Raw genomic sequence first — 25,941 nt, 5'->3', positions numbered from 1 at the left:
TTACAAAACATCCACAGAGGAAGTGATTCAAGGTGATGTGGTAACCAGAGACCATAAAAGGTCAATCACATTCAGCACCTGAGATTACCAATGTGAGCAGAGGATACCGCTGACTGACGTGTAGTAGGGTAGTACAAGGAAGGATAATGATTTTACTTAGTGGGTGAGACATGAGAGTGAGGTTGTAATGAAAAAAAGCAAGTAATCATGCTTGTAACAATTCAAACTAACCATATCTTCTTTTCGTTGCTCCCTTTAGGGGTTGAAACAGCAGATCATTTGCCTCCATCTCACCCTAGCATCCATTTCTATCATACCAACCCTCTGCACGATCTGTAGTGTATCATAGTTCGTTTTTTTACCATCTTAGTTTGTTTATATTTTCTTAGTTGCTTCACTTGTAGAATAAGAGCTCCACAAAGGTATGATATACTAATGCACTGCAGCTGCCCGAAGCTTATGGCCGGGAGAACCCTGTGAGGGAGTGCATCCTTGAAGAGATCCTGACCTCTGCCCTCATGCATCACATAAAACACCCAGCTGCTGGTGTTCTGCAGGCACAGCCCTGTCAAATTGGCAAACCAGAACTACAGGTTACTTTCAACATAAAAGCATAAAAGCAACACAAACAATAATACAAAATACACATATGATTTCTTAATTATAATTAAGAAATGTACACAGATATATAAGCCCTGCATCAGATTAGCATCACTGCATCACTGTCCAGAGTGTATCCCGCCTCTTGCACTAAGAGGATAAGCCCTATCCCCAGCGTCCTCCTCTGTCACACCAACCCTCTGCATATCCTCCTTCACTGCATCCATGAACCTTCTCTGAGGTTTTCTTCTTGTCCTCCTTCCTGACAGCTCCAACTTCAACATCCCTTGTCCACCCTTGTCTCTCTAACTTTGCCACTTAAACTGCTCAACCTAAGTTGTCACCATGCTTGATATCTGTGTGCTAGGCCACTATTTGGAGTCACTAAACTGGGTCTCTGTGTCATGTTTGTGCTGTTGGCGCACAAACATGGGTGTAACGCGTCTTTGATTTCAGCAGCGTTCAACAGGGTCTTTTATTTTGAAAGGTGTCTCAGGAAGCTGGCGGGATATCCATGCTCACTTGTCACAGCGGTGTCAGCTCATAACGAGCCCCAGTGGCTGTAAAAGGCAAACGGAGTGTGGAAGCGCAGCGGTGCAGAGTTGTATCAGACACATGATGCTCTATGAGGACATCTTTGACTCGCTTCACTGAGATAAGATAACAGCGGCTACTCGAGAATTTCGGACGTTTTCATTCACCTGTTCTCACATTTCGACTTTTTTCGTTTGTTTTTTTTTTAAAGTTGATTATTCATTTCTAATGTTTCACGTGTGATGGCTAACGCATCATCATCGCTTGATGTGGGAGTTTTGTTTCTAATCGTGGTGACAGCATCTTTGACCAACGGTGAGTAGTGCTCGGTCCTTGTTGTGTTTGTGTTTTAATGAAGTAATGGTCACACAGACCAGCTGCTGTGCGTTATTGTGCAGCAGTGACAGACAGGTCACAACAGATAGATCAAAACATGCAATTAGACTGAAATCATCGGTATAAGATTATATCGATTATTATTATAACATTGCAATTGACGTCATGATATCTATACAGTTTTAACCCTTTTAAAACAAACAAAAAAATCCCACTGAAAGTGAGCACATGTTATTTCTTAAATCTTTTGAAAACTCATCGGTGTTTTGTGACTCCAACGCATTCAGTATTTTTATTGTTTTGAATCACTAAAACAAGAAATTCACTATTTAAAGTTCCATCAAAACTGGGATTTTAAATATATATACATATATTTTCTCTCTGAGACAAACTCTACTCTCAACAGAATTGACCAATTACTGTTATGAAACTAAAATCTGTAACTATTTATACTTGATATTTTGTTTTAACTGCTAAACACTCTAGAATCTGGATCTTTTGTAACCTTTTCAGACAGAAATGTAATATACATGCATCTATAAAGAGCTTTTTCATGCTTTACCAAACGCTGTTTCAGGTTAAGACTACGATTGAAAGCTCTCATATGCTGTAATCTTGCAGGTTCTTCATTTAAGAAAGATGTGAGCCAGAGGAAGGAGGTGACAGCATTCGAGCAGAGCGCACGTCTGCCTGGCGGGGTGGAGGATCTCGCCACTGTTGCTTCCCACGTTGAGCCGTGTTCTGACTGCGAGCCACCATTAGCCAGGAGGCGATCCAAGAGGTGCACATGTTACACTTACAAAGACAAGGAGTGTGTGTATTACTGCCACTTGGATATCATCTGGATCAACACACCGGAGTAAGTGTCCTTCTCCAGGCATTCTCAGTTTGCACCAGTTTTTAAGCAAGGGATGTGTGTAGCTAATGTCTTATTAGGTTACTATAGGTTACTAATGCGTTGGGCATCATGTTTCTTAGTGTGCACTGTACACAAATAATACAGAGACAACAAATCAGATGCTGAAATGTAGAAATTAGATTTCTTTGATCATTTGATCTGCATCACTTCTTACTTTAGCTACATTTTCAAAGTCTTTGTGATCTGGGGAGGCCGGGTGCTGTAGTTTTAAGTCAAACGTTTCTTCTTGATATAGGGTTTCAGCTCAACAGTTCAAGGCCTCCTTTGTCTCGTGTTTTGCTTCTTAATTGGCTGAATGTTTTCGCAGGCCAGGTTAGCTGGCCTTATTTTTTTTTCACATTAGCAATGCTGTTGGAAAACTTACAGAGGGTTTAGTGCAAAGGTGTAACATGTGGTGAGATAGCCGGGCCCAGAAGGTAGCAGGCACCCCGTGGAAATGTCTTTCAAAGAGGGCCCCTCCCCGTCTACATTATACTGGATGCTTCACACAATTTGGACACATAAGATTTTATCTTGTGAACCAAAGCCAAACATTGCTTGAATACATTTTCCTTATGAATTAAATTTCAACTGCAAATATTTACTCAGCCATTTTACATTTTACTGATTAAATTAAGCACATTTTCTGAAAAACTTTGCAGGCAGAGAGGCATGCTGGGAAACGCTTGTACTTCATAACCTTCCTCCCTGTAATTTGTGCAAAATCCCCACAAACCTGTTGATGTCAACTACGCAGGAATTAGTTTTTTGGAAAGTATCTTATAGAACAGTTTTAAATTGTGTTTATCAAGCAAAGTAAAAAAGTGGAAGGAAGAGAGCAGGATGAAGATAGTGTAAATACTTTGGATCTGAGCAGCGTTGGCAATGACTTTAGTGAATGCAAGGAAGGTCCAATAGATAAGTTCTGCTGGGTGAATAGTTTGTGTATTTGTGAAAAACTGACACATTGTTGCCAATTGGGGTCATGTGACTGTTCGTTTTCTCTCCATATGCATTATTGTAGGGACTAGCTAACAATATAAAGTGCCTTGATGCAACTGTTGTTGTGATTTGGCGTCATAATATCATGGATGCTGGCGAAGAAATGTGCACTGCTAACAAGATTGATGGTTCTTCTCCTCTTTCGATTTGATGAAATTGAAAATTTTGATTGGTCAGCTGCCAGGCAAAGTTTGCACTTCACCGCAGTGAATTTAAAAGAGCTTAATACCAGAGACAACAGCATTGTCCTCAGATCTTGGTTACAGTATATTTTTTCTTTGGATGGAAGAGTTTTAACTTCCATTTGTATAACTCTGACAATTCACTGACCAATCAGACTGGCTGGTTGCTGTCTCATTCCCATTAACTTTTCCATTTTGCTCTTTGTAAACATTTTTCTTGAGTAGCCATAGATCGTGAAATTCCTAAATTATGTTTAGAACAGACTTTAACAGTACAATGGACCCCTCCCCATATTTTCTTAGAAAACAAAGAATCTCTCTGGGATTTTATTAGGCCTCTGCTTTATGAGATGTTCTATAGAGTACTTTCCCCCCCAATGGTGACAGTTTTTTCAGTAATTTATTGCCCCACCTATTTCGAAACATGTTGCTAGCATAAAATTCAAAATCTCCGGGTACTCCGGCTTCCTCCCACCGTCCAAAGACATGCAGCTTGTGGGGATAGGTTAATTGGATAATCCAAATTGCCACTAGGTGTGAATGTGAGTGCGAATGGTTGTCTGTCCCTGTGTGTTGGCCCTGCGACAGACTGGCGACCTGTCCAGGGTGTACCCCGCCTCTCGCCCTATGACAGCTGGGATAGGCTCCAGCGCCCCCCGCGACCCTGAAAAGGATAAGCGGAAGCGAATGGATGGATGGATGGTGTATATATATATAAATATATATATATATAATTTGCAAATCATTGTATTGTGTTTTCTGCAACTGGGCTCTTTTGTCCATCCATTTCCAACTCGGGAGTCCTTTGCATTTTTTTAAAAGCAGGAATGGATTTTGGGGGCAACTAAAAATAAACTGGGCTTTTTCTCATATGTCAGTATTTCCTGTGTCTTTGTGAAGTGTAGTGATTCCATATAATCCGTAAAGGTCTAGACCCTGAGCCCTCTGGTATTTTAATTCCACTGAGGATTTCTTGCAGGCAGCAGGGGGGGGGGCTGTGTCCACCTTTTGGCCATCTTGGATGTTTGGATTGTTTATAGGTAGCCTTGGAATGTGAGATAGAAAGAACCCTTTGGAAATTTACTCTAAAGTTGAATCTTAAAACAGAAGAAACGGGTTGTCCAACACCAATCAGATAGGTTTGACTAGCTGAGACGATTGTTTTCCTTCGTCTGTTTTTCACTCATTCAGCATTCTTGTTCCTTTATATTAGCTTAACAGTCTTCAATTTGAAATCTCTAAATATTGCGCTTTTCTTTCCACAGCTGAACTCGCTGTGAACCTTTTCATCACTGATAAGTGAGAGACAAAGCAAAAGCTAATTCACCTGCAACATAAGACATTAACTAATGCCTATCTGCAGAGTAGTATGTAGATTTAGCCGCCTTTACTGATTTCAAACAACAGGCCTCAGGGCAAGTTTAGCAGTACCCAGACGTAGTGTGTTATGAGAATGTGTGTAGTGGGGTGATGGTTAAAGCCAGGAGGGGAATGGTATCTGGTCATCCATCTACTATCAGTTCTCAGATTTTTGCTTGAAGTGTGGCCATCAGCAGCAGAGTAAAAGCTGCCTGGTTTCAGTGCAGAGCAGCAACTGTGTCCTGTAACCACATGCAGAAGTACATGTGATCAATAGCGAACATCTGCGATGAGATCAAAGAAGTTCCTTGTCTCTGCAGTAACACCTTACAGATGAAGCCTCTGTGTGTCGGCTTTCTTCCTTTGGTACCTGGGCATTGTGCCATGTGGAGTGAATCAAGATGTCTTTCCTCTTCAAATGTATTGCAGATATTAATCAATACTGGCACATCAGATTCAGAGCTCCCAATTTTTAAGCAGTGGTGCAGCCAGAAATGTGACTGGGTGTGGACAAACAGGCTAAAGTGTTGAAACTGTGGTTTCAAAAATTTGTTCTGAAGGTATTTGATAAAATATAATACTCCAAGTATCCAAGGTTCTCGATTACAAAACTGTTGCATTTTGTATTATTGGGTAGGTTTGGTTCTACATGCATGTACAGCATCTGTTACTGTTCAATTTGTTTTCTATTTAAGTAGAAATCAACATAGTCTCAAATCAACATTTACATTGTCTCCTTCCAGTCACAAGCAACCTGTCTTGGGTCAGAGGGAAAGTAGGCTAGACATGCATAGATTAAGGGTAGGGTTACGATAACATTCACTCATGTTATGAAATTTCAACTGTCTGATCTACCCAAATTAATATGTTTATGACAGAAGAACTTTAAGGCCAAAATACATGCATGTGTGACACTTAATTTGCAAAATATCAACGTTTAACTTGCTCGCTACACATAAAAACTAACTCAACCGTAAATGGGGATATCATTGAGGAGGTCAAGGGTCATCCTTAGACATCAGGCATTGGGGTTTACTTTTAACATATCACTTGGCAGTAGTCTGCAAACAGTATTTTATGTTTTGGGTGAAATTTCGCATGTTGAAAAGGTGAACATAAGTGATTGGACTAAAATTAGTTGTTTCCTCGGGCGACCGTGGCTCAGGGGGTTGGGAAGCGCATCTGTAACCGGAAGGTTGCCGGTTCGGTCCCTGGGCTCTCTGTCCTGGTCGTTGTGTCCTTGGGCAAGACGCTTTACCCTACCGCCTACTGGTGATGGCCAGAGGGGCCGATGGCGCGATATGGCAGCCTGGCTTCTGTCAGTCTGCCCCAGGGCAGCTGTGGCTACAACCGTAGCTTGCCTCCACCAGTGTGTGAATGAATAGTGGCATTGTAAAGTGCCTTGAAAAGCGCTATATAAATCCAATCCATTATTATTACTAAGGTTTTATGCCATCATCTAGCTGTGATAACAGAGTTAGATTTTGGTGCGTTCCTCTGTCTGTCTCAGTCATGTATCATTTTTGTTACTACTAATGTGAAAATGTGTATGATGCATGGTAAGACTGACCTCCACCCCAAGTTGAAAGGCAAAGATCAAACAAGTGTGAGGTATGCATGCTGTCAGAAGTGTAAGATTATCTGGTGACTTTAAAGGTTTAGGTCAAATTGATGTGTTTATAGGGGGTGAAGTTGTTGGGGCTCGCTTAAATAAATCACAGTTATGGTTGTAACATTGCACTCCAGATTTATGGATATTCAGAATATAAACTAACATCAGAGTCTTAAGCGTGGATGCTCCTCCTTTTTCATGTAATTGTTTCAACATTTCTTCCTGTACTGTATCAGAAAACTCGCTTATAAAGACATACACTTTGTAGAGGGTTTACCTAAAGTAGAACTGAAAGAACTGCAATAACTGACTGTGGGTCTTTTACATTTCTACAGAGGAATTTTAACCCACCCACCTCAGCCCGAATGCCATGTTTTAAGGTCATGTCACAATATGTCAATTTGATTTAAGTCCAGGCTTTAACTTTAACCACTCCAAAACGTTCATTTTGTTTTTATTGAGTCATCCAGAGGTGGACCTGCTGTTGTGTTTAGGGTCATTGTCCTGCTACACAACCCAAGTGCGACTTGTGCTGCAGGGCGTAAACTGATGGCTCGACATTCTCTTTCAGGATGTTTTCATTTGTGGCAGGTAGTCTTTGTCCTATCATCACACTATTGCTGCGATGTTTGACTGTTGGTATGATGTTGTTTTTATGAAATGTGTGACTGGACACACACCTTCCAAAAAGTTCAGCTTTTCTCTTGTCAGTCCGCAGAATATTAAGTCTTGGGGATTATCAGTATGTTTGTTGGCAAACGTGAGATGAGCCTTTGTTTCTTTTTGGACAGCAGTGGGTTTTGCCTTGGAACTCTTGGATGCCATTTTTGCCCAGTTTCTTTCTCATTGTTGAATCATTAACTGTGACTTTAACTGAGGTAAGTGAGACCTTCAGTTCTTTAGATTACTTCTCAGTTCTTTTGTGAACTCCTGAATGAGTCATCAGTACACTCTTGGAGTCATTTTGGTCTGCGGGCCGCTCCTGGGAAGGTTTATCACTGTTCCAGGTTTTCTCCATTAGTGGATAGTGTTTCTCACTGTGTTTCACCCTTTCCCGACTGATAGATGTCAGTGAGGACAGTTTGTTTTTGGTTCTTGAGGTTGTTTCATGTTGTTTCCGATCTTTAAGCCTACTTCACTTTGTCAGACAGGTTTTATTGAAGTTATTTCTTGATTCAACAGGTCTGTCAGTAATCCACCCTGGGTGTGACTAGTGAAACTGAACTTTAATTAATTACATTTTTTGGAAGGTTAACTCGTGATCTAACAAGAGAGCACAATTCAGCAGGGTGAGAGATATACTTATGATGTTTTTATTACAACATCCTGATGTCAGCCTGTTTGTATCTCAAAATATGATGACTTCAGCCTGTTATGGTGTCACCGTGACGCCATCATATTGAGAAAATAAAAAGTTTGTTGTACAGGTATCTCCAGGCACTTTCATTTGAAATGTGACCTCGGGCGCTAACAATAAAGATCAAGGTCAAATGCGTAGCCAACCTTGGTACGCATAGCCTCAAAGGTCTAGTATATTGTTGTAAATTTTGAAGACGGTCCATAAAAAATTGCGGGTAATGTAAAGTTTTGACAGATTTTCACACTTGGTTTTATCCTTGACCCGATTTTCACCAAAATTAAATCCATCGAAATGTTGTTGTTATCTACAATCACACAAAATTTGAACATAACATCATAAAACTGTGGATGCTACACTGCTAACATGCTAGAAAGACAAACAAATGGAATCAATATACAGTATTGACATACTTCCTCCCTTTCCTCCCTTATCACAAAGGGCCAGGCAGGTTTGGATAGTGTTTTTTCCCTTAAGGCAGCTGTGGCTCAGGAGATAGAGTGGGTCATCTACCAACTGGAAGGTCAGTAGATTAATTAGCCGGCTATTTCTTTCATCCCACGATTTCCAGAACTTGGAACAATTTAAACAAACAAGAAATATTGTGATTGCACGGGGTTAGGGTCATTGGTGAAGATGACATTGACCTCAGAGGGTTAATGATAGAAATCAGCCATGTGGAACAGCTATTTTCCTAAATGTATGAGGTCTCATCATGTGGGGGCACTTTCAGGCTGATTTCATTACCCTACATAATCATACATACAAGCTTGTTTATGTATGTGGCTGACTTTATGAAAACTCAGTCACCCGAAAAGCTGTTTTTTGCAATACCACCGAATCTGTAACAACTGGGCCTCTGGAGAACTTCAAGACATGTTGAGGAGCTAATTTAGCCATTTAAATCTGCTGTGTTGGATCAAGGACACATCTAAAACCTGCAGGACAGGCCTGGCTTTACCTTACCACAACCTTATACTCACGGTGGGTCACCAGTAATCTGGTGGATGCAAAAAGGTTAAATACTCAGAACTAGAGTAACAGTCAGTCAGACTGCACTTCTCTCTCAGGTAGAGTTTACCTGATTTTACCCTCAGGGCTCATTTTTGGACCTCTAGATAACTATGGAGATGCACGCTTGCATGTGAAGATGACCTATGAAACTAATTATCACACTGGGGAAAAATGGTCATTTAAGTAACTTTCAGTGTAGCTGGTGCTCAGCTCAGAGAATTTCAGAAATTTCACTGACAGGTAGCATTCCTGCTCAAGTTGAACACTCAAAGCATTTTCAATTAAAAATATCATTCACCCAGTTACACACACAGTCATATGACTCTCGCACTCTGATGGTTACATCGAGGGCAACTCTGGGTTCAGCATTCTCCGCCTCGACAGGTCGACTGGAGGAGCAGAGGATCGGTTCATCGACCTTCTGCAACACCCGAGTCACAGCCATCGCAATAGATAATACTGTATATGTTTAATAAAAGAAAGCTTACAATGACAAAGATCTGTACCCAGACATGTGACAAAGCCACATCATTAAACTCATACAGAGGTATGGATAATGTCTTCTACACTGACTCTGATTTAAAACCCTGATGCAGATGCATGTAAAGTGTGTGTGTCTGTGTGGATAGACCGTCTCTCCTTTCGGAAGTCAGTAGATGAAACATTTTGTAAGAGATGTCTGTGAAGGTTCTCAGTCATCCAGGTCATCGTAGTCAAAAGAGCTTGCAAAGAAAAGCGTCTGGACTTCTTTAAGTTACTTGAAGACGTTTCACCTCTCATCCGAGAGGCTTCTTCAGTTCTAAGGTCAAATGGTGGAGAGTCCCAGATATAAGCCTGGTGGGAGTGTCCCCCCACAGAGGGACAAAGGACCCCCTGATGATCCTCTAATCGCCTGAGCCAAGGTGTGGAACTCTGGCTGATTGGGACCCACACCCAGTTCCACACCTTGGCTCAGGCGATTAGAGGATCATCAGGGGGTCCTTTGTCCCTCTGTGGGGGGACACTCCCACCAGGCTTATATCTGGGACTCTCCACCATTTGACCTTAGAACTGAAGAAGCCTCTCGGATGAGAGGTGAAACGTCTTCAAGTAACTTAAAGAAGTCCAGACGCTTTTCTTTGCAAGCTCCTTTGACTACGATGACCTGGATGACTGAGAACCTTCACAGACATATTGCCGTACATTTTGGGAGGAACACCCTTCAACTGGTGCGGGAGTATGAAAGGGAATCAAGGAAACTAGCGGATTATAGGAACCATCTCCGTTTCAACCTAAGATGCAGACAAACCAGAGTTGTTCCTAAGAGCCTGCGCCTTGGATCCACTGTCAGGGGATACAGAACAGACTTGATTCTACAGAGAGCGCAAAATCACCTTTTAAGTGAAAGGATAAGACAGGTCCATTTCACTATAGATGCCCTCCAGATCAAGATCAGCCAGACTCTGCAGGAACTGGAAACCCTTCTACCCTCTCCAATCTTAGAAGAGGTTTACAAGTTTGTGGACAAGGCTCAGCGGGCCCAACACTCAAAAGGAAAAGAAAGACAACGCAGGAAATTTCACACCTTGCTTTCAAAAACTCACACTCCTCATTCTGAATCTGAACCTACACAACCCATAGAAGAAAACACACCTGAAGACAGTCAGGAGAAATGGGTTAAGAACTTTTCAGACAGGAATCTCACTGAACCTGAAAAGAGAGTATTAGCCAAAGGTCTCAATTTTGCCATTTCTCCACAACATTTGCCCATAGTGGACCTCATCACAGCCACAGAATCTGCCATACGGATTAATAAATTATCACAGACAGAAGCAGAACAAATCAGGATGAAAGTCTCAGCCACTCTCTCCAGTGCCAAAGTCCCTCCGTCCAACCTCACAATACAGGAAAAGAAGGCTGTCGCTTCCCTGAGCAAAGACCACAACATCACTGTTTTACCAGCGGATAAGGGAAGATGCACGGTGGTCCTAAACACTACAGATTACCATACAAAGATCACTACTCTCCTCAGTGACAACAATACCTACGAAGCCTTAAAGCGAGACCCCACAAGCAGCTACAAAAAGAAAGTTATAGCTTGCCTTCAAGACTTGGAAAAGGACAAAATCATTGACCGCCTTACTTATCACCGCCTTTACCCAGGGGATGCCATACCCTGCATTTACGGACTTCCAAAAATCCACAAGGAAGCTGTCCCACTCAGACCCATAGTCAGTAGCATAAGCTCAGCCACTTACAACATTGCAAAACACCTTGCTACCATCCTTGCTCCTCTCGTGGGGAACACCCCACACCACATCAAGAACTCCACCGACTTCACTGACAAGGTCCAGAAACTTACCCTGGATTCAGATGAAACCATGGTGTCCTTTGATGTAGTCTCTCTCTTCACGTGCATACCCACCACGGAGGCAGTGGAGACTGTCAGAAAACGACTACAAGAAGACAACTCCTTGGAAGACAGGACCAACTTCACACCCGATCAGATTTGCACACTGTTAGACCTCTGCCTCACCACTACATATTTCAAATACAACGAAGGCTATTACAGACAAAAACATGGCTGTGCCATGGGCTCCCCCGTGTCACCTATTGTAGCCAACCTTTACATGGAGGAAGTGGAAAGGAAGGCTCTTGGCTCTTTCAAAGGAAGAGTACCCAGCCACTGGTACAGATATGTAGACGACACCTGGGTCAAAATCAAGACACAAGAAGTGGAATCCTTCACTGCGCACATTAACGCAGTGGATAAAAACATCAAGTTCACCAGGGAAGACACAAAGGATGACTGTTTGCCTTTCCTGGACTGCGCTGTGCACATTGAAGAGAATGGCAACCTCAACATCGAAGTTTACCGGAAGCCCACACACACGGACCAGTACCTCCTGTTTGACTCCCATCACCCTCTGGAACACAAACTTGGAGTAATTAGGACCCTACACCACCGGGCAGAACACGTTCCCTCTAAGCCTGAAGGGAAAAAGAAGGAACACACACATGTAAAGGAAGCACTCAAAACGTGCGGCTATCCTAAATGGGCATTCTTAAAGTCAGCAAAGAGGCACAGAAAAGAAGATCAGACACCAGCGAGGGAGGATAAGAAGGACAGACGCAACAACATTGTCATCCCCTATGTAGCCGGTGTATCAGAGAAACTCAGGAGGGTTTTCTCCAAGCATGACATCCCGGTGTACTTCAGACCCAGCAACACACTCAGACAAAAACTGGTTCACCCGAAAGACAAAACGCCAAAACACAGACTTAACAATGTGGTGTATGCTGTACAGTGCAGCGAGGAATGCCCAGACCTCTACATTGGAGAGACCAAACAGCCACTTCACAAGCGCATGGCACAACACAGAAGAGCCACCTCCACAGGACAAGATTCAGCTGTCCATCTGCATCTTAAGGTCAAAGGTCACTCTTTCGAGGATGCCAATGTTCACATTTTGGACAGAGAGGACAGATGGTTTGAAAGAGGAGTGAAAGAAGCCATCTATGTCCACTGTGAGCGACCATCTTTGAACAGAGGCGGTGGTTTACGACACCAACTCTCTGCCATCTATAATCCAGTTTTGAGATCCCTTCCCAGACGCCTTAAGGCCCACTCACACCCTGGGCCATCTGACCTCAGGAATTCGCATGATAAGGTGGGGCCAGGTTTCACAATGATCTCACCCGAAACTCTGGCTGATTGGGACCCACACCCAGTTCCACACCTTGGCTCAGGCGATTAGAGGATCATCAGGGGGTCCTTTGTCCCTCTGTGGGGGGACACTCCCACCAGGCTTATATCTGGGACTCTCCACCATTTGACCTTAGAACTGAAGAAGCCTCTCGGATGAGAGGTGAAACGTCTTCAAGTAACTTAAAGAAGTCCAGACGCTTTTCTTTGCAAGCTCCTTTGACTACGATGACCTGGATGACTGAGAACCTTCACAGACATATTGCCGTACATTTTGGGAGGAACACCCTTCAACTGGTGCGGGAGTATGAAAGGGAATCAAGGAAACTAGCGGATTATAGGAACCATCTCCGTTTCAACCTAAGATGCAGACAAACCAGAGTTGTTCCTAAGAGCCTGCGCCTTGGATCCACTGTCAGGGGATACAGAACAGACTTGATTCTACAGAGAGCGCAAAATCACCTTTTAAGTGAAAGGATAAGACAGGTCCATTTCACTATAGATGCCCTCCAGATCAAGATCAGCCAGACTCTGCAGGAACTGGAAACCCTTCTACCCTCTCCAATCTTAGAAGAGGTTTACAAGTTTGTGGACAAGGCTCAGCGGGCCCAACACTCAAAAGGAAAAGAAAGACAACGCAGGAAATTTCACACCTTGCTTTCAAAAACTCACACTCCTCATTCTGAATCTGAACCTACACAACCCATAGAAGAAAACACACCTGAAGACAGTCAGGAGAAATGGGTTAAGAACTTTTCAGACAGGAATCTCACTGAACCTGAAAAGAGAGTATTAGCCAAAGGTCTCAATTTTGCCATTTCTCCACAACATTTGCCCATAGTGGACCTCATCACAGCCACAGAATCTGCCATACGGATTAATAAATTATCACAGACAGAAGCAGAACAAATCAGGATGAAAGTCTCAGCCACTCTCTCCAGTGCCAAAGTCCCTCCGTCCAACCTCACAATACAGGAAAAGAAGGCTGTCGCTTCCCTGAGCAAAGACCACAACATCACTGTTTTACCAGCGGATAAGGGAAGATGCACGGTGGTCCTAAACACTACAGATTACCATACAAAGATCACTACTCTCCTCAGTGACAACAATACCTACGAAGCCTTAAAGCGAGACCCCACAAGCAGCTACAAAAAGAAAGTTATAGCTTGCCTTCAAGACTTGGAAAAGGACAAAATCATTGACCGCCTTACTTATCACTGCCTTTACCCAGGGGATGCCATACCCTGCATTTACGGACTTCCAAAAATCCACAAGGAAGCTGTCCCACTCAGACCCATAGTCAGTAGCATAAACTCAGCCACTTACAACATTGCAAAACACCTTGCTACCATCCTTGCTCCTCTCGTGGGGAACACCCCACACCACATCAAGAACTCCACCGACTTCACTGACAAGGTCCAGAAACTTACCCTGGATTCAGATGAAACCATGGTGTCCTTTGATGTAGTCTCTCTCTTCACGTGCATACCCACCACGGAGGCAGTGGAGACTGTCAGAAAACGACTACAAGAAGACAACTCCTTGGAAGACAGGACCAACTTCACACCCGATCAGATTTGCACACTGTTAGACCTCTGCCTCACCACTACATATTTCAAATACAACGAAGGCTATTACAGACAAAAACATGGCTGTGCCATGGGCTCCCCCGTGTCACCTATTGTAGCCAACCTTTACATGGAGGAAGTGGAAAGGAAGGCTCTTGGCTCTTTCAAAGGAAGAGTACCCAGCCACTGGTACAGATATGTAGACGACACCTGGGTCAAAATCAAGACACAAGAAGTGGAATCCTTCACTGCGCACATTAACGCAGTGGATAAAAACATCAAGTTCACCAGGGAAGACACAAAGGATGACTGTTTGCCTTTCCTGGACTGCGCTGTGCACATTGAAGAGAATGGCAACCTCAACATCGAAGTTTACCGGAAGCCCACACACACGGACCAGTACCTCCTGTTTGACTCCCACCACCCTCTGGAACACAAACTTGGAGTAATTAGGACCCTACACCACCGGGCAGAACATGTTCCCTCTAAGCCTGAAGGGAAAAAGAAGGAACACACACATGTAAAGGAAGCACTCAAAACGTGCGGCTATCCTAAATGGGCATTCTTAAAGTCAGCAAAGAGGCACAGAAAAGAAGATCAGACACCAGCGAGGGAGGATAAGAAGGACAGACGCAACAACATTGTCATCCCCTATGTAGCCGGTGTATCAGAGAAACTCAGGAGGGTTTTCTCCAAGCATGACATCCCGGTGTACTTCAGACCCAGCAACACACTCAGACAAAAACTGGTTCACCCGAAAGACAAAACGCCAAAACACAGACTTAACAATGTGGTGTATGCTGTACAGTGCAGCGAGGAATGCCCAGACCTCTACATTGGAGAGACCAAACAGCCACTTCACAAGCGCATGGCACAACACAGAAGAGCCACCTCCACAGGACAAGATTCAGCTGTCCATCTGCATCTTAAGGTCAAAGGTCACTCTTTCGAGGATGCCAATGTTCACATTTTGGACAGAGAGGACAGATGGTTTGAAAGAGGAGTGAAAGAAGCCATCTATGTCCACTGTGAGCGACCATCTTTGAACAGAGGCGGTGGTTTACGACACCAACTCTCTGCCATCTATAACCCAGTTTTGAGATCCCTTCCCAGACGCCTTAAGGCCCACTCACACCCTGGGCCATCTGACCTCAGGAATTCGCATGATAAGGTGGGGCCAGGTTTCACAATGATCTCACCCGAAACTCTGGCTGATTGGGACCCACACCCAGTTCCACACCTTGGCTCAGGCGATTAGAGGATCATCAGGGGGTCCTTTGTCCCTCTGTGGGGGGACACTCCCACCAGGCTTATATCTGGGACTCTCCACCATTTGACCTTAGAACTGAAGAAGCCTCTCGGATGAGAGGTGAAACGTCTTCAAGTAACTTAAAGAAGTCCAGACGCTTTTCTTTGCAAGCTCCTTTGACCATTTTGTAAGAGAAAGGATCACCCACATGCTGTTTCTGTTTGTAAGAGTAGAGAAGAGGAGGTTCGTGGTCAGCGTGACGGCCCTCCTGCAGCACCGCAGCTTATATTGTTCAAGACACCCGCTTCTGAAGTTCAAAGGAAACAACATGTTCACTGTGAAGTGATCTGTTAGGGAGCCATTGAGGGAGACTCCAACAAGACTGGACAGCAAGGTCAACATGATGAGTTTACATGTACAGCTCGGTTCTAGCTGGTCTGGTTTTTGTCATTTTTTGTTGTAGTACTGATAGACAAACTTAATTATGGAGATCTGTGTTTGACATATCAGGGGAAGAAAGAGAGGGGATTTGGTGACTAGTTTGGCCATCCACCAGATGGAGGACATCAGTTTAGGGTGTAACACTGGAAGCGATGGGCGAATAATTGAAAGGCAGCTTCTAGTTTGTGAAATGCTTTTTTTTATCATGTGGCTAAAATGCATTCTAACTCTGACTCCACACCCAGAAACCTGGAAACCCGGGTGTTGCGAAGTTAAAATCTCAGTGAAAAAATTTGTTACGTTAGTCAACTTATTTGGAAAAGAAAAGAAAGTGAACGATTGATCGATAGATGAGAAATTTAAAACATGAAAAAACAAACATGTTATTAGGGTGCTGCCAAGATACCCTTATTCCTCAATGACTTTATATCTCTGGAGCTTTACTATAAAAAGCACAGGGCACCAGTAGTGGACCATCAAACTCTGGTCTTCTAAAGCAAATGCCGATCGGGCTCCATGGTGCCGGGCACTGAGCACAAGCCCCACTAGAGGACGCCGGGTCCTCGGGCTGCCCTCATGAAGTCTGTTTGTAATCGTCTCATTGTTCCTCCTCTAGTGCACCTGTTAATTTTATTAATACCAAAGCAGCTGAAAGTGATTAAACTTAAGATTACTGACTCTGATTAGAAAGTGTACAAAGTTGAGCTTGTTTTTGATTCAGTGAGCCTTCACGACATCTAGATGGAGTCGTTGTAGGATAACAGTGATCAGTCACAAAAACTTTGGATTTGCAACGAGCCTTCCCTCTGAGATGTTACGTGGACCCAAACCAGCATAACAGTATAGCTGCCTCACATCTTTTATATGAGCATTTTATATGGACCTGTTTGTTTGACCAGTCCATTTTTGTCTGGCTACGGTTAACAAAGAAAAACAAAACATATATTAACAAAAAACTGCAAAAGATTTGCCTGATATCAGAAAGAATTAATCTCCTTCCATCTTTGGATTAGCACTGCCTCCATTCTTTGGCACTGATGGCTAATCATTAGTGCGCTCATTTTTCAAAGGTTGCTATGTATGATCTGTTTTTCAGTTTTTATTAGGGATCAGTAAAAATATGAATTTTTTATTTTGGACTCGTAGGACATCGTACTATTTGAAGTTTGAATGTTTTTTAATGTGAAAGTTTAAAAACATAAAACATAACTCGTTTTGTGCACTTGGAACAATTTAAACAAACAAAAAACAAACAAGAAATGTTGTGATTGCACGGGGTTAGGGTCATCAGTGAAGACGTTGACCTCAGAGGGTTTTAAGTTCGTTTTATGTTTTTGAACATAAAACAAGTTTTAAGGAATTAAAAACGAAGTATCTCGGGCTGTCATCCTAAATGTATAAAAAATGCCCACACAAGAGAAAACTAACATGGACTTTGGGTTCAAATCATTTTAAAAAATGCATTAAAAGTTATAGCTTTTACTTTTGCTGCCATCTATTAGATTGTTGATATAATATATATATATATATATATATATATATATATATATATATATATATATATATATATATATATAAAAGATTACCTTCAGCTCACTAAGCCACAGCGTTTAGGATCAGTGGAATCACCTGACCTACACCCAACTGTGCATGGTTTTCACTTTTTGCAGAAAAACGCCTGAAAAAGCAGCAGTTGAGGGCATTTGCAGTTAAAGCCTGACAAAACATCATGAAAACAGAAACTAAGCATCTGGCAGTGTCCATTTGTTCCAGACTGAAGCCAAAACTTGCATGAAGATTTCTGTTTCCATTTACATTAATTTGTCCATAAAAATAGAGAAACTGTGCAAACGTTTCTGTACTTGCTGATATATCATTTTTGTAGAAACTGAGACGTTAGTGCATCTTTATTGTTTCATTTCAAGTCGAGGAAAAACTCGTTATATTTCTCCCCTTTTTGCTTTTCTCCAAAAACAGACAATTAGAGTTTGGAGCTACGTTTGGGGCTGAGGTTGGAGTCATAGCCATGGATGATTAAAAAAAACCCCAAAAAGCTAGCGTGGTGTTGCGTTTTGTTTTATACACATACTCAAAAAGCATTTCCAGAAACTAGAAAATGTTACAATTCAAATGAAGTTTTCACATTACTGTCTGTTTGGTCTAAACCAGGGGTCGGCAGCGTGCGGCTCTTTAGTCCTTATACTGTGGCTCCGCGTGGTTTGGGAAAATAAATTAGAAGTATTTAGCTGAAGTGTATTTATTTATGTTAGTTCTTTTTTACCTTGTAGTTCTAAAATGGAAGATTATTGTGATCTTGAAATATAAAAATAAAATTATATTCTATTATTTTTTCATCGCTCAAAATAAGCCTCACACTCGCGGAAGCCGGTGTACCCGCAGAAACGCTGTGCATTTATCGAGACTTTCAACCCCAGGTCGGCCAATTATGGATCCACATTATGTGAGCAGCTGTTCTCCACCGTGAACTATGTTAAAAACAAACAGCGCTCACGCCTCACAGATGACAGCTTACAGTCCTGCGTAAAGTCACTTCATACAGCCCCGATCTGCAGACGCTGTGCGCAGAGATTCAGGAGCAGAAGTCTTATTGTAAACACATCACGACAGACCTGACGATGTTTTCATGAACACGCTTTTCAGCATCTCTTTATTGACCACTTTTCACACGCGGCTGCACGCATGGGTGCAACAGCCGGCTGTAGCTTTTCAGCTCACAGCCCGACACACACCAACACAACAGCATAGGCTGTATCCCAATTCAGGGTCTGCAGCCTTAAAGTCCGCAGCCTCAACGATCCTCAAGGGCCGCGTACTCAAAGACCGCTAAGGCCGGAAGTGCGAGCCCAGATAGCAAGGAGACATTGAACAGATGTTGATTTTCCATCTGAACCATCAGAATCGTCATGCTTGAAATGTCAACACAAAACCAATGTTGAAACAACATTGAAATACTGATGAAACCTGACACTGACATTGAAATAACATTGATTCACTGTTGTTCTGTCATCGTTGATTGTTGATCTATTTATAGTTGACAAGGTGACAACAATCACGTTGAAAAACCATTGATTTATGGTTTCGCGGGAAATTAAAGCTGCTACCACTTGGACTATTCCATAGCCCCCCCTCTCACAGTGGTACATCCCTTCAGGTAACCATTGTCTTGTACGGTAGAGCGGGACATTAGATTTACTCTCAGCGGAATTGACCGGAGAAGGCATCACTTCATGCACTGCACTGGCCTGCACCACGATTAATATAAGGTAAGAATGAATGACTTTTGTTCTATTCGTTATTTCCACGGTTGCATTTGAATAACAGTAAAAAACAAACAAACTTGTTAATGTAAAGTTTCGGACAAAATGTGGGAACCCGAAATTGTGTCTACTTTCATCTTACAATCCGGCAACAAATAAACTGCACTGCGAACAAAGTCAACAAAGAAAACATTTTCATTTCATACTTTTCCGTTATATTCCCTTACAAAGCTAGCTAGCTAGCTGTAACGCTTCAAGGGTTTCTTTGTTCTTGCCGTCGCCTCGGCGCTTGACCCAGACTTTCGCTCTGCAGTTGCTTTTTAGCATAGTACTACAAAAAATTGTAAATCTGTGATATATGATTGATAAACGTAAAGGTAACTGTATAAATGTGTTCAATGACTTTGTTACTTTTAATGATTGGAGAGCACCCGCTTCGATTCGCACTCAATTCAAACTTTACGTTGCACGCTCACCTAACTTTACGTTGCACGCTCACCTAACTTTACGTTGCACGCTCACCTAACTTTACGTTGCACGCTCACCTAACTTTACGATGCACGCTCACCTACCTTGCGTTTGCACCTTTTGTCCACACGTAAACTGCGTTTTATTATTTATTTATTAGTTTTTCGCCTCTCACTGCTTAAGCCATTAATCTTTCTGGAATTGTTTTTTTTAAACAGATGCGACCTCACAAAAGATATTAGCTATGCTGTCAGACCTGACGACAGCTGTTAACGAACTCCGTGAGGAGGTCAGAGCCATCCGCCATCCCTGCTGCAATGAATTGGTAGATGCTGGGGTACTGCCTCTGGATTTGCCCTTGCACAACATTGAGGAGCTAAACAATGCAGAGGCAGCTCTTCAATCATAAGAGGCAAATAAGGCAATGGTAAGTATATAAAGGTTATGTACACTTTGTAACTATAAAGTGTAATAGCTGTCAGATGTGATTTAAATACATAACAACGGCCTGTTGATTAAACACACAAGCACTTGCATACACATTTAAGACATGAGACACGCTAATTCCATCTCTTAAAATGTGTCTATAGGTGAGACGCTTTGCCTTGATTGGAGGGACCACACTGGAGGTGCGAGTCCGCCGTGTAATGGCTTATGCCATTACAAACGAGCTGGCCTTGGTACTCAACTGGGCAGGGAAAAAAACCAAGGACCAGACAAAGCAAAAAATGGCATTTAAAGATACAGCGCTCTGCAAATGCATATATGGTGGTAAGTTTTACAGTTTTTTTGCTATATTACTTTGTCTTTCTTAATAACAAGACTTTCATGTCCGGTTAATCTGGAGATGGAGTCTTTGGTCTTTGGCTTGTTTAGTCCTCGGGTTGTAGTTGTACAGCCCGAGGACCCCATGTTTATTTTGTTTTAAAGGATACACGGCACACCATGCTAAGACTTATCACTTTTTCCGCTCATAGCTCTTTGGGAATCAAATGCGGCAGTTTGCAGATTTACGCCTGGTGACTTTCATGTTTATCAGCCTAGGAGTTTACATACTTTCTCCCCGCTGAAGACAGTTAACAAGAGCTTATTCATGTGCTCTAATTCACTTTTTGTGTTTGTGTGTGTGTATTTTTTTCCTAGATGGCCTGACGCAGCAGTTAGGGGCAAACTCTATGTCCGAGTTTGTCTTTGCACAAGCAGTGCAGAAATGGCTCCGATACGCCCCAGATCGTATGGGTATGGGTGGTGCAGGACGCACATCATGCATCCCCATCCCAGAGTAAAAAATTACAAACTTCTGTGAAACATATAAATGTAAATAGGAAACTGTCTTTTAATAAAGTATTTAGCAAACGAAACATGCCTATTGACCTTTTTTTTGTTTATTTTTTTTCTCTGTTACATCACATGCAATGCTTTCTTATTTTAGGATATTAATATTGACATGATACATTGTGAGACATTTGTTGTTGTTGTTTTTATAAAGGGTGTCCAATTTGAGGAATAAGTACAATTATGTGTTTAGGTGGTTTAAGTATTGATGGAAACATGCAGTAGTTTAGTATTGGTTAAAATACCTATAAAGAAAGGTAGATTTCCAGTCATGATTTAACTGTTGTTTTAAGAAAAAGCAACTGTGCGAAAGAGGTGGAAAATCAACACCATAGCTCAACAGTGTTTCAATATCAGAATCTGACATTGTTTCAATGTCAGGTTTCAACATTGATTCAACATCAAAACCTGACGTTGTTTCAACATTAAAAAAGGGTGCAAGAGTGACGTTAGGTCAACGTCACACTTCAACGTTGGTTCAATGACGTCGCCTGATATTGACTCAACGTTGTTTCAATGTTTCCTTGCTATCTGGGAGGCTTGTGAAATGGGACGGTCTAGCCTCTGTTGCGCTGCCCAGGTTGCCTAGCAACCATAATACTAACAGCTGGAAACATTTCATACAGCTTTGTTTGACAGAAATGAAGGAGAAAATCTTTTGTTCATTTGTTTGTTTGTTTCTACATGAGCTTTGATCATCCTCTGTAAGATTAAGGTCAGCTATTGAACGGCGTATATTTTAAAGTAAAGGCTTTAAAACCAAGTTAGTACAAACGTCACTAATGTCACATGACTTTGCTGACATGTGGCCAACAGGAATGTTTTAATGTTCTTCGTTATTAAACATTTGCACATAAATAAGTGACATAATATTCAGTACTTACTTAAAGTTTACTCTTCAGGCGCCCCTCATCCGCCGTTTTTTTCGTCAAAATTATCCACACCCACCGCCGCGCTATGCATTCTGGGATATGTTGGGCCACGAAGTCTACACCGCCACATCCTTAAAATTCAGGGAAATGAAGGACGCATTTGAGGGCCGCATTTCGAGCAGCCTTCGAATTGGGACAGCCTTCGTCGCGTCGCTGTGACGTAATCGGCCTCAAAATGCGGCCTTTAAGGCTGCAGACCCTGAATTGGGATACAGCCATAGAGCGCACAGACTTTAAGGCTGCGAGGTGTGATTGCGGGTGCCGCTCAGGTGCGTCCGCCCCCCCTGCAGCGACGCTGCCACACATTAACCAGGTAAAATACATATTTAGGCAGAATTTTGCAAATATCTATTTTTCATTTTTTAGCAGCATAGAGCTTTTTTTCCAATTATTTTTTTAAAGTCAGGTCAAGGCTCCAAAAGCCCAAAGGCGATATAACAGTTTTTGTTTGCTGGATCATTTTAGTTCAGCTTTCCTTTTGTTATATTTCTTAAATAGTTCAAAATGTGTTAATTACATAAATAAAATGTAATTTTCTCTGTAGCACTTCATGGATTTCATAAGCAGCACAGCTTAGTTGTTCAAACAAAGCATAAAGGTAAAAAACAATACAGTGTTATCTTCATTTTGATGTCAAAAAGTATTTGCGGCTCAGTGTTTTCTTTTGCGTGGAAACCGGGTCCAAATGGCTCTTTGGGTGTTAAAGGTTGCTGACCCCTGGTCTAAACTAATCAGGTGAAAATTCCATGAAAAGGAACAGATATTAACTGAATCCTAAACTTAGATGGCTCACCTGCTTGATGTTAAGAAGTGAATAACAGGGATATTTTTAGGCAGCAGTGTCGTGCTGTGGTCGTGATGTGCTGGGTTGAATTGTTCCGAAAGGTGTTTTATATATTCTGCCCCTATTTTTTATCACAAGACAAAAATTAGAACCACCACAGAGTACCTTTACCCTCATAAAACCACAACAGAGTGTAAGCTGCACCCCTTTGATGCAGAGTCAGAGAATAAACATCCCAAGGCCACGATCGTGCTTGCTTGTGGACATGCACACAGGCAGCTGGAGAAGACACTGAGTAGCTGTTCTCTTTTGTTCCTTCCTCGAGGATGCATGTTGGTGCTTTGTAGTGTAGTGTCTCTGCAGTCACAACAGGGGGCAGGTGATGACAAAATTCACATCACCCAGTAAAGTGTACTTCAGACCAAATGTGGAAACTGTAACACTGATGTATGCTTCCAGCTGTAAAACTCATAGTTCTGTGGTCAGTAAGTGCATTGTGTCTGCTTTTCTTCTTTTAGGCACACAGTACCATTTGGTATGTCCAGTTACCAAGGTTCCCTGCGTTTAAGACGCTCCGCTAGGACCGAGCGGGTGAGGATAGGGGTGGAGGCTCAGCGCTGCGTGTGCTCACAATACAGCGACGTGGACTGCATCAGCTTCTGCAAGATCAGGTAGAGGTGCGATACGAAATAAAACAAATGAATGTGTTGTATGCCAGTATTATTCTATTTCTTTAAAAAATTAAAAGGTCTTAAAATGTCTTACACTTCCCAAAATGTTGCTGTAGTATAAATAACCTACCTAACAGCACAATTTCCATCCTCTTCTGCTGCGCCATAAATAACTTCACCACAGCATCCAGATGGTTCTAGCATGAACAGAGACAGCATAAAGAGGAAGTAACACATAATATACTTGGAAGACAGCAGTGAATCATCAGCTTTGTTCACATTCGGTGACAGATATTTCCATCCATCCTTTTCTGTTCTTGTCCAGCTTACCATCACAAGCGGTCTGAAGCCTACTGCAGTTGTTATAGGTGGCCAGTCTATCAGAGGATGAATGATTTCGCCTCCTGTATTTAGTGAGCATCCTGGGGATGCATCAAATTTATGCCTCTAACTTTACAGCACAAGGAGCTTAGGGGACATGACGGAAGTGGAGAGCTGAAAAACCTAAACACTAGACTGGGAGTACAAAACAGCCAAAACCTCCTACTGGGCATAAATGTAAAGTAAATACACAAAAGTGAAAAATTAAACTGCAACCAAACAAAGACTCAAACTGAAACACAGGGTCAGAGATCCAGGATCATGACACCGTTCTTTTCCAGTGCAAAGGAGTTCAACCTTACTGTTACATAATTAAACTTATTCATCTAACAGGTATATAATTCAAGAGAGGGGCCTGAAAACTGAAGGCTCTGCCTCCCATTCTACTTTTAAATACAAGTAAGCCTGCAGTGTGAGAGCGAAGTGCTCTAATAGGTGATATATAAACAATAATAATGATTATAATTATATTAGCAGTATTTCAGAAATGATCCTCTTTGAATTTGACTTTAAGATGTGTGTTGTTTTTCCACAGTCAGACGAGACCACACACAGCATTGCCAAAAACAGACGAGAGGACAGCAACTCAGCGGAGCGGCCCTGCTGTGAAATAAGTGCATTAAAAGCGGCGTGCCTATGAACTGAGAAGTGGTTACACATTCTAAGACATAGCGTGTATATCTGCGTTTCTGTAGGTGGCTATCTTGTAGTGTCTCATCATCAGACTGAAGGATGTGTAACACCAAAGGTGCTTGCACAAATCTAAAAGCCAGCAATTCCACGTTGGACGCTAACAGAATCTCCGCCCCTCTTCTCTCCTGCCAACCTCTGCTCATCTTTGAGAACTTGCTTCCTGTGTCTGTTCAGCAGGTGTGCATGATGGTTTCCATTACTCTGACAAGTGAAGCTAGTTTACATGGCTGATTTGTGCGGACTATAAGACATTTGGTTGCTCACACACAATGTGGATGCCTCTGCTCCAGGGACATCACTGAAACTCCATGGCAACATTGGCACATCATCAAAGCCAGGAAGTCAGCATTACTTTCTTTTTTTTACAAATTCAGTTTGTCACAGTTACTGAAAGAGTCAGGATATCTTTTTTTTTCTTTGTATCATCACATTAAGGATGTTCTTTATTGTAAAGCACATCTGAGATTTTTGGAGGTAACATAACTGAAAACAAAAGTTAGCAGTCTGTTTTATAAGCTGAATCCATTCCACGGTCGTGTGTATGTGAAATGTGATCCAATATATAAAGGCTATAAGTTATTTTTCATACAAACCAAATACGATAGTAAAGGTGTGTAATAAGATGTTGTATATAGATATATCTGATTATTCTAGCCAGCAAGTCTCTGTATTGAAAAATTTAGAAAAGTAAAAAAATTGTACCACAAAGTAAATTTAAGGTGCCACTTCTTTTTCGTCTGTTTTTCTTAACCTCTTAACATCCATCATACTGGCAGTAATCCTTTGGGGAGTATTGGCAAGGTTAGATTGACATCTACTCTGTTATATTTACCTCTCTGACATAGCACATGGAAATCTAACCGGAAATCTCTAAAGCCAAAGTGCATGTAAGAGAGTTGATTTCAAAGTTAAAATGTTTCACCTTCTAAAACTATGTTTTTTTACCATGTGGCTAAATGTCGACTAACTAACTCTACCACTACGTGGTTAACTGGCACCCTGGTGGATGTTAAAAGGTAAATGACCACGGAGTAAACAGCTGATCACCTGTGCAGGAGGGATGTTAAAATAACTAAAACGCAGATGAACTCGGACAAATTGAAGACTTCTTTGCTTCATGTTTGAAACATTCTGATGAACATCAGGCTTTATTTAAAGATATTTAAAATAAACTTGATACCTAATTAACATGTCTGATCAGAGGCTCCGTTACACAGGGATAATAAACTGTTGCAACTAGCTGTTGTATATGTTCTGATAAAGTCAGCACACCATGTTTATTGTATTGCACAGCGAGGTCAGTACTATTATAAACATTATCCTGCATTTGAGTAACTGACATACACAGCTATGCAGCATAACTTCAGAGAGCTTTAGCCTTCATATTAAATCTGCTGTATTTATGTCTCTGTAATAAATAAAGATAAAATATTAAAACTGTGCATGGTTTGTACATGCCGATGATTCCTGGACAGGGTAACATTAATGTTATATAGTATGCATATAAAACAATCCCAAAGAAGTGCCAGTATTTGCCGTATATGTATTTAGGCATCAGTCAA

The 25,941-nt window shown here is 41.9% G+C and overlaps 1 protein-coding gene across 2 annotated transcripts; it reads left to right on the top strand.

Annotated features, from left to right (window-relative positions):
• The first annotated feature begins 1,152 nt into the window (after positions 1-1,152).
• On the top strand, positions 1,153-25,815 carry LOC102796795 (endothelin-3). Of its 2 annotated transcripts, none has more exons than XM_035911761.2 (4): positions 1,153-1,449; positions 2,092-2,329; positions 23,153-23,311; positions 24,222-25,815. In XM_035911761.2, the coding sequence occupies exons 1-3, from the start codon at positions 1,377-1,379 to the stop codon at positions 23,307-23,309; spliced, it is 468 nt and encodes a 155-aa protein (XP_035767654.2). In that variant the 5' UTR covers positions 1,153-1,376; the 3' UTR covers positions 23,310-23,311; positions 24,222-25,815. The 2 variants fall into 2 exon arrangements, with proteins under 2 accessions (XP_035767654.2, XP_006800273.2); XM_006800210.3 differs by having other exon boundaries at positions 1,158-1,449; positions 23,153-23,305.
• The last annotated feature ends 126 nt before the right edge of the window (positions 25,816-25,941 follow it).

This window comes from Neolamprologus brichardi, chromosome 5, assembly GCF_056152115.1.
Source record: "Neolamprologus brichardi isolate AB-2024 chromosome 5, ASM5615211v1, whole genome shotgun sequence".
NCBI classification, from domain to species: Eukaryota; Metazoa; Chordata; class Actinopteri; order Cichliformes; family Cichlidae; genus Neolamprologus; species Neolamprologus brichardi.
The sequence above is the reverse complement of the archived record's forward strand: the minus strand, read 5'-3'. Positions and strand labels throughout refer to the sequence as shown.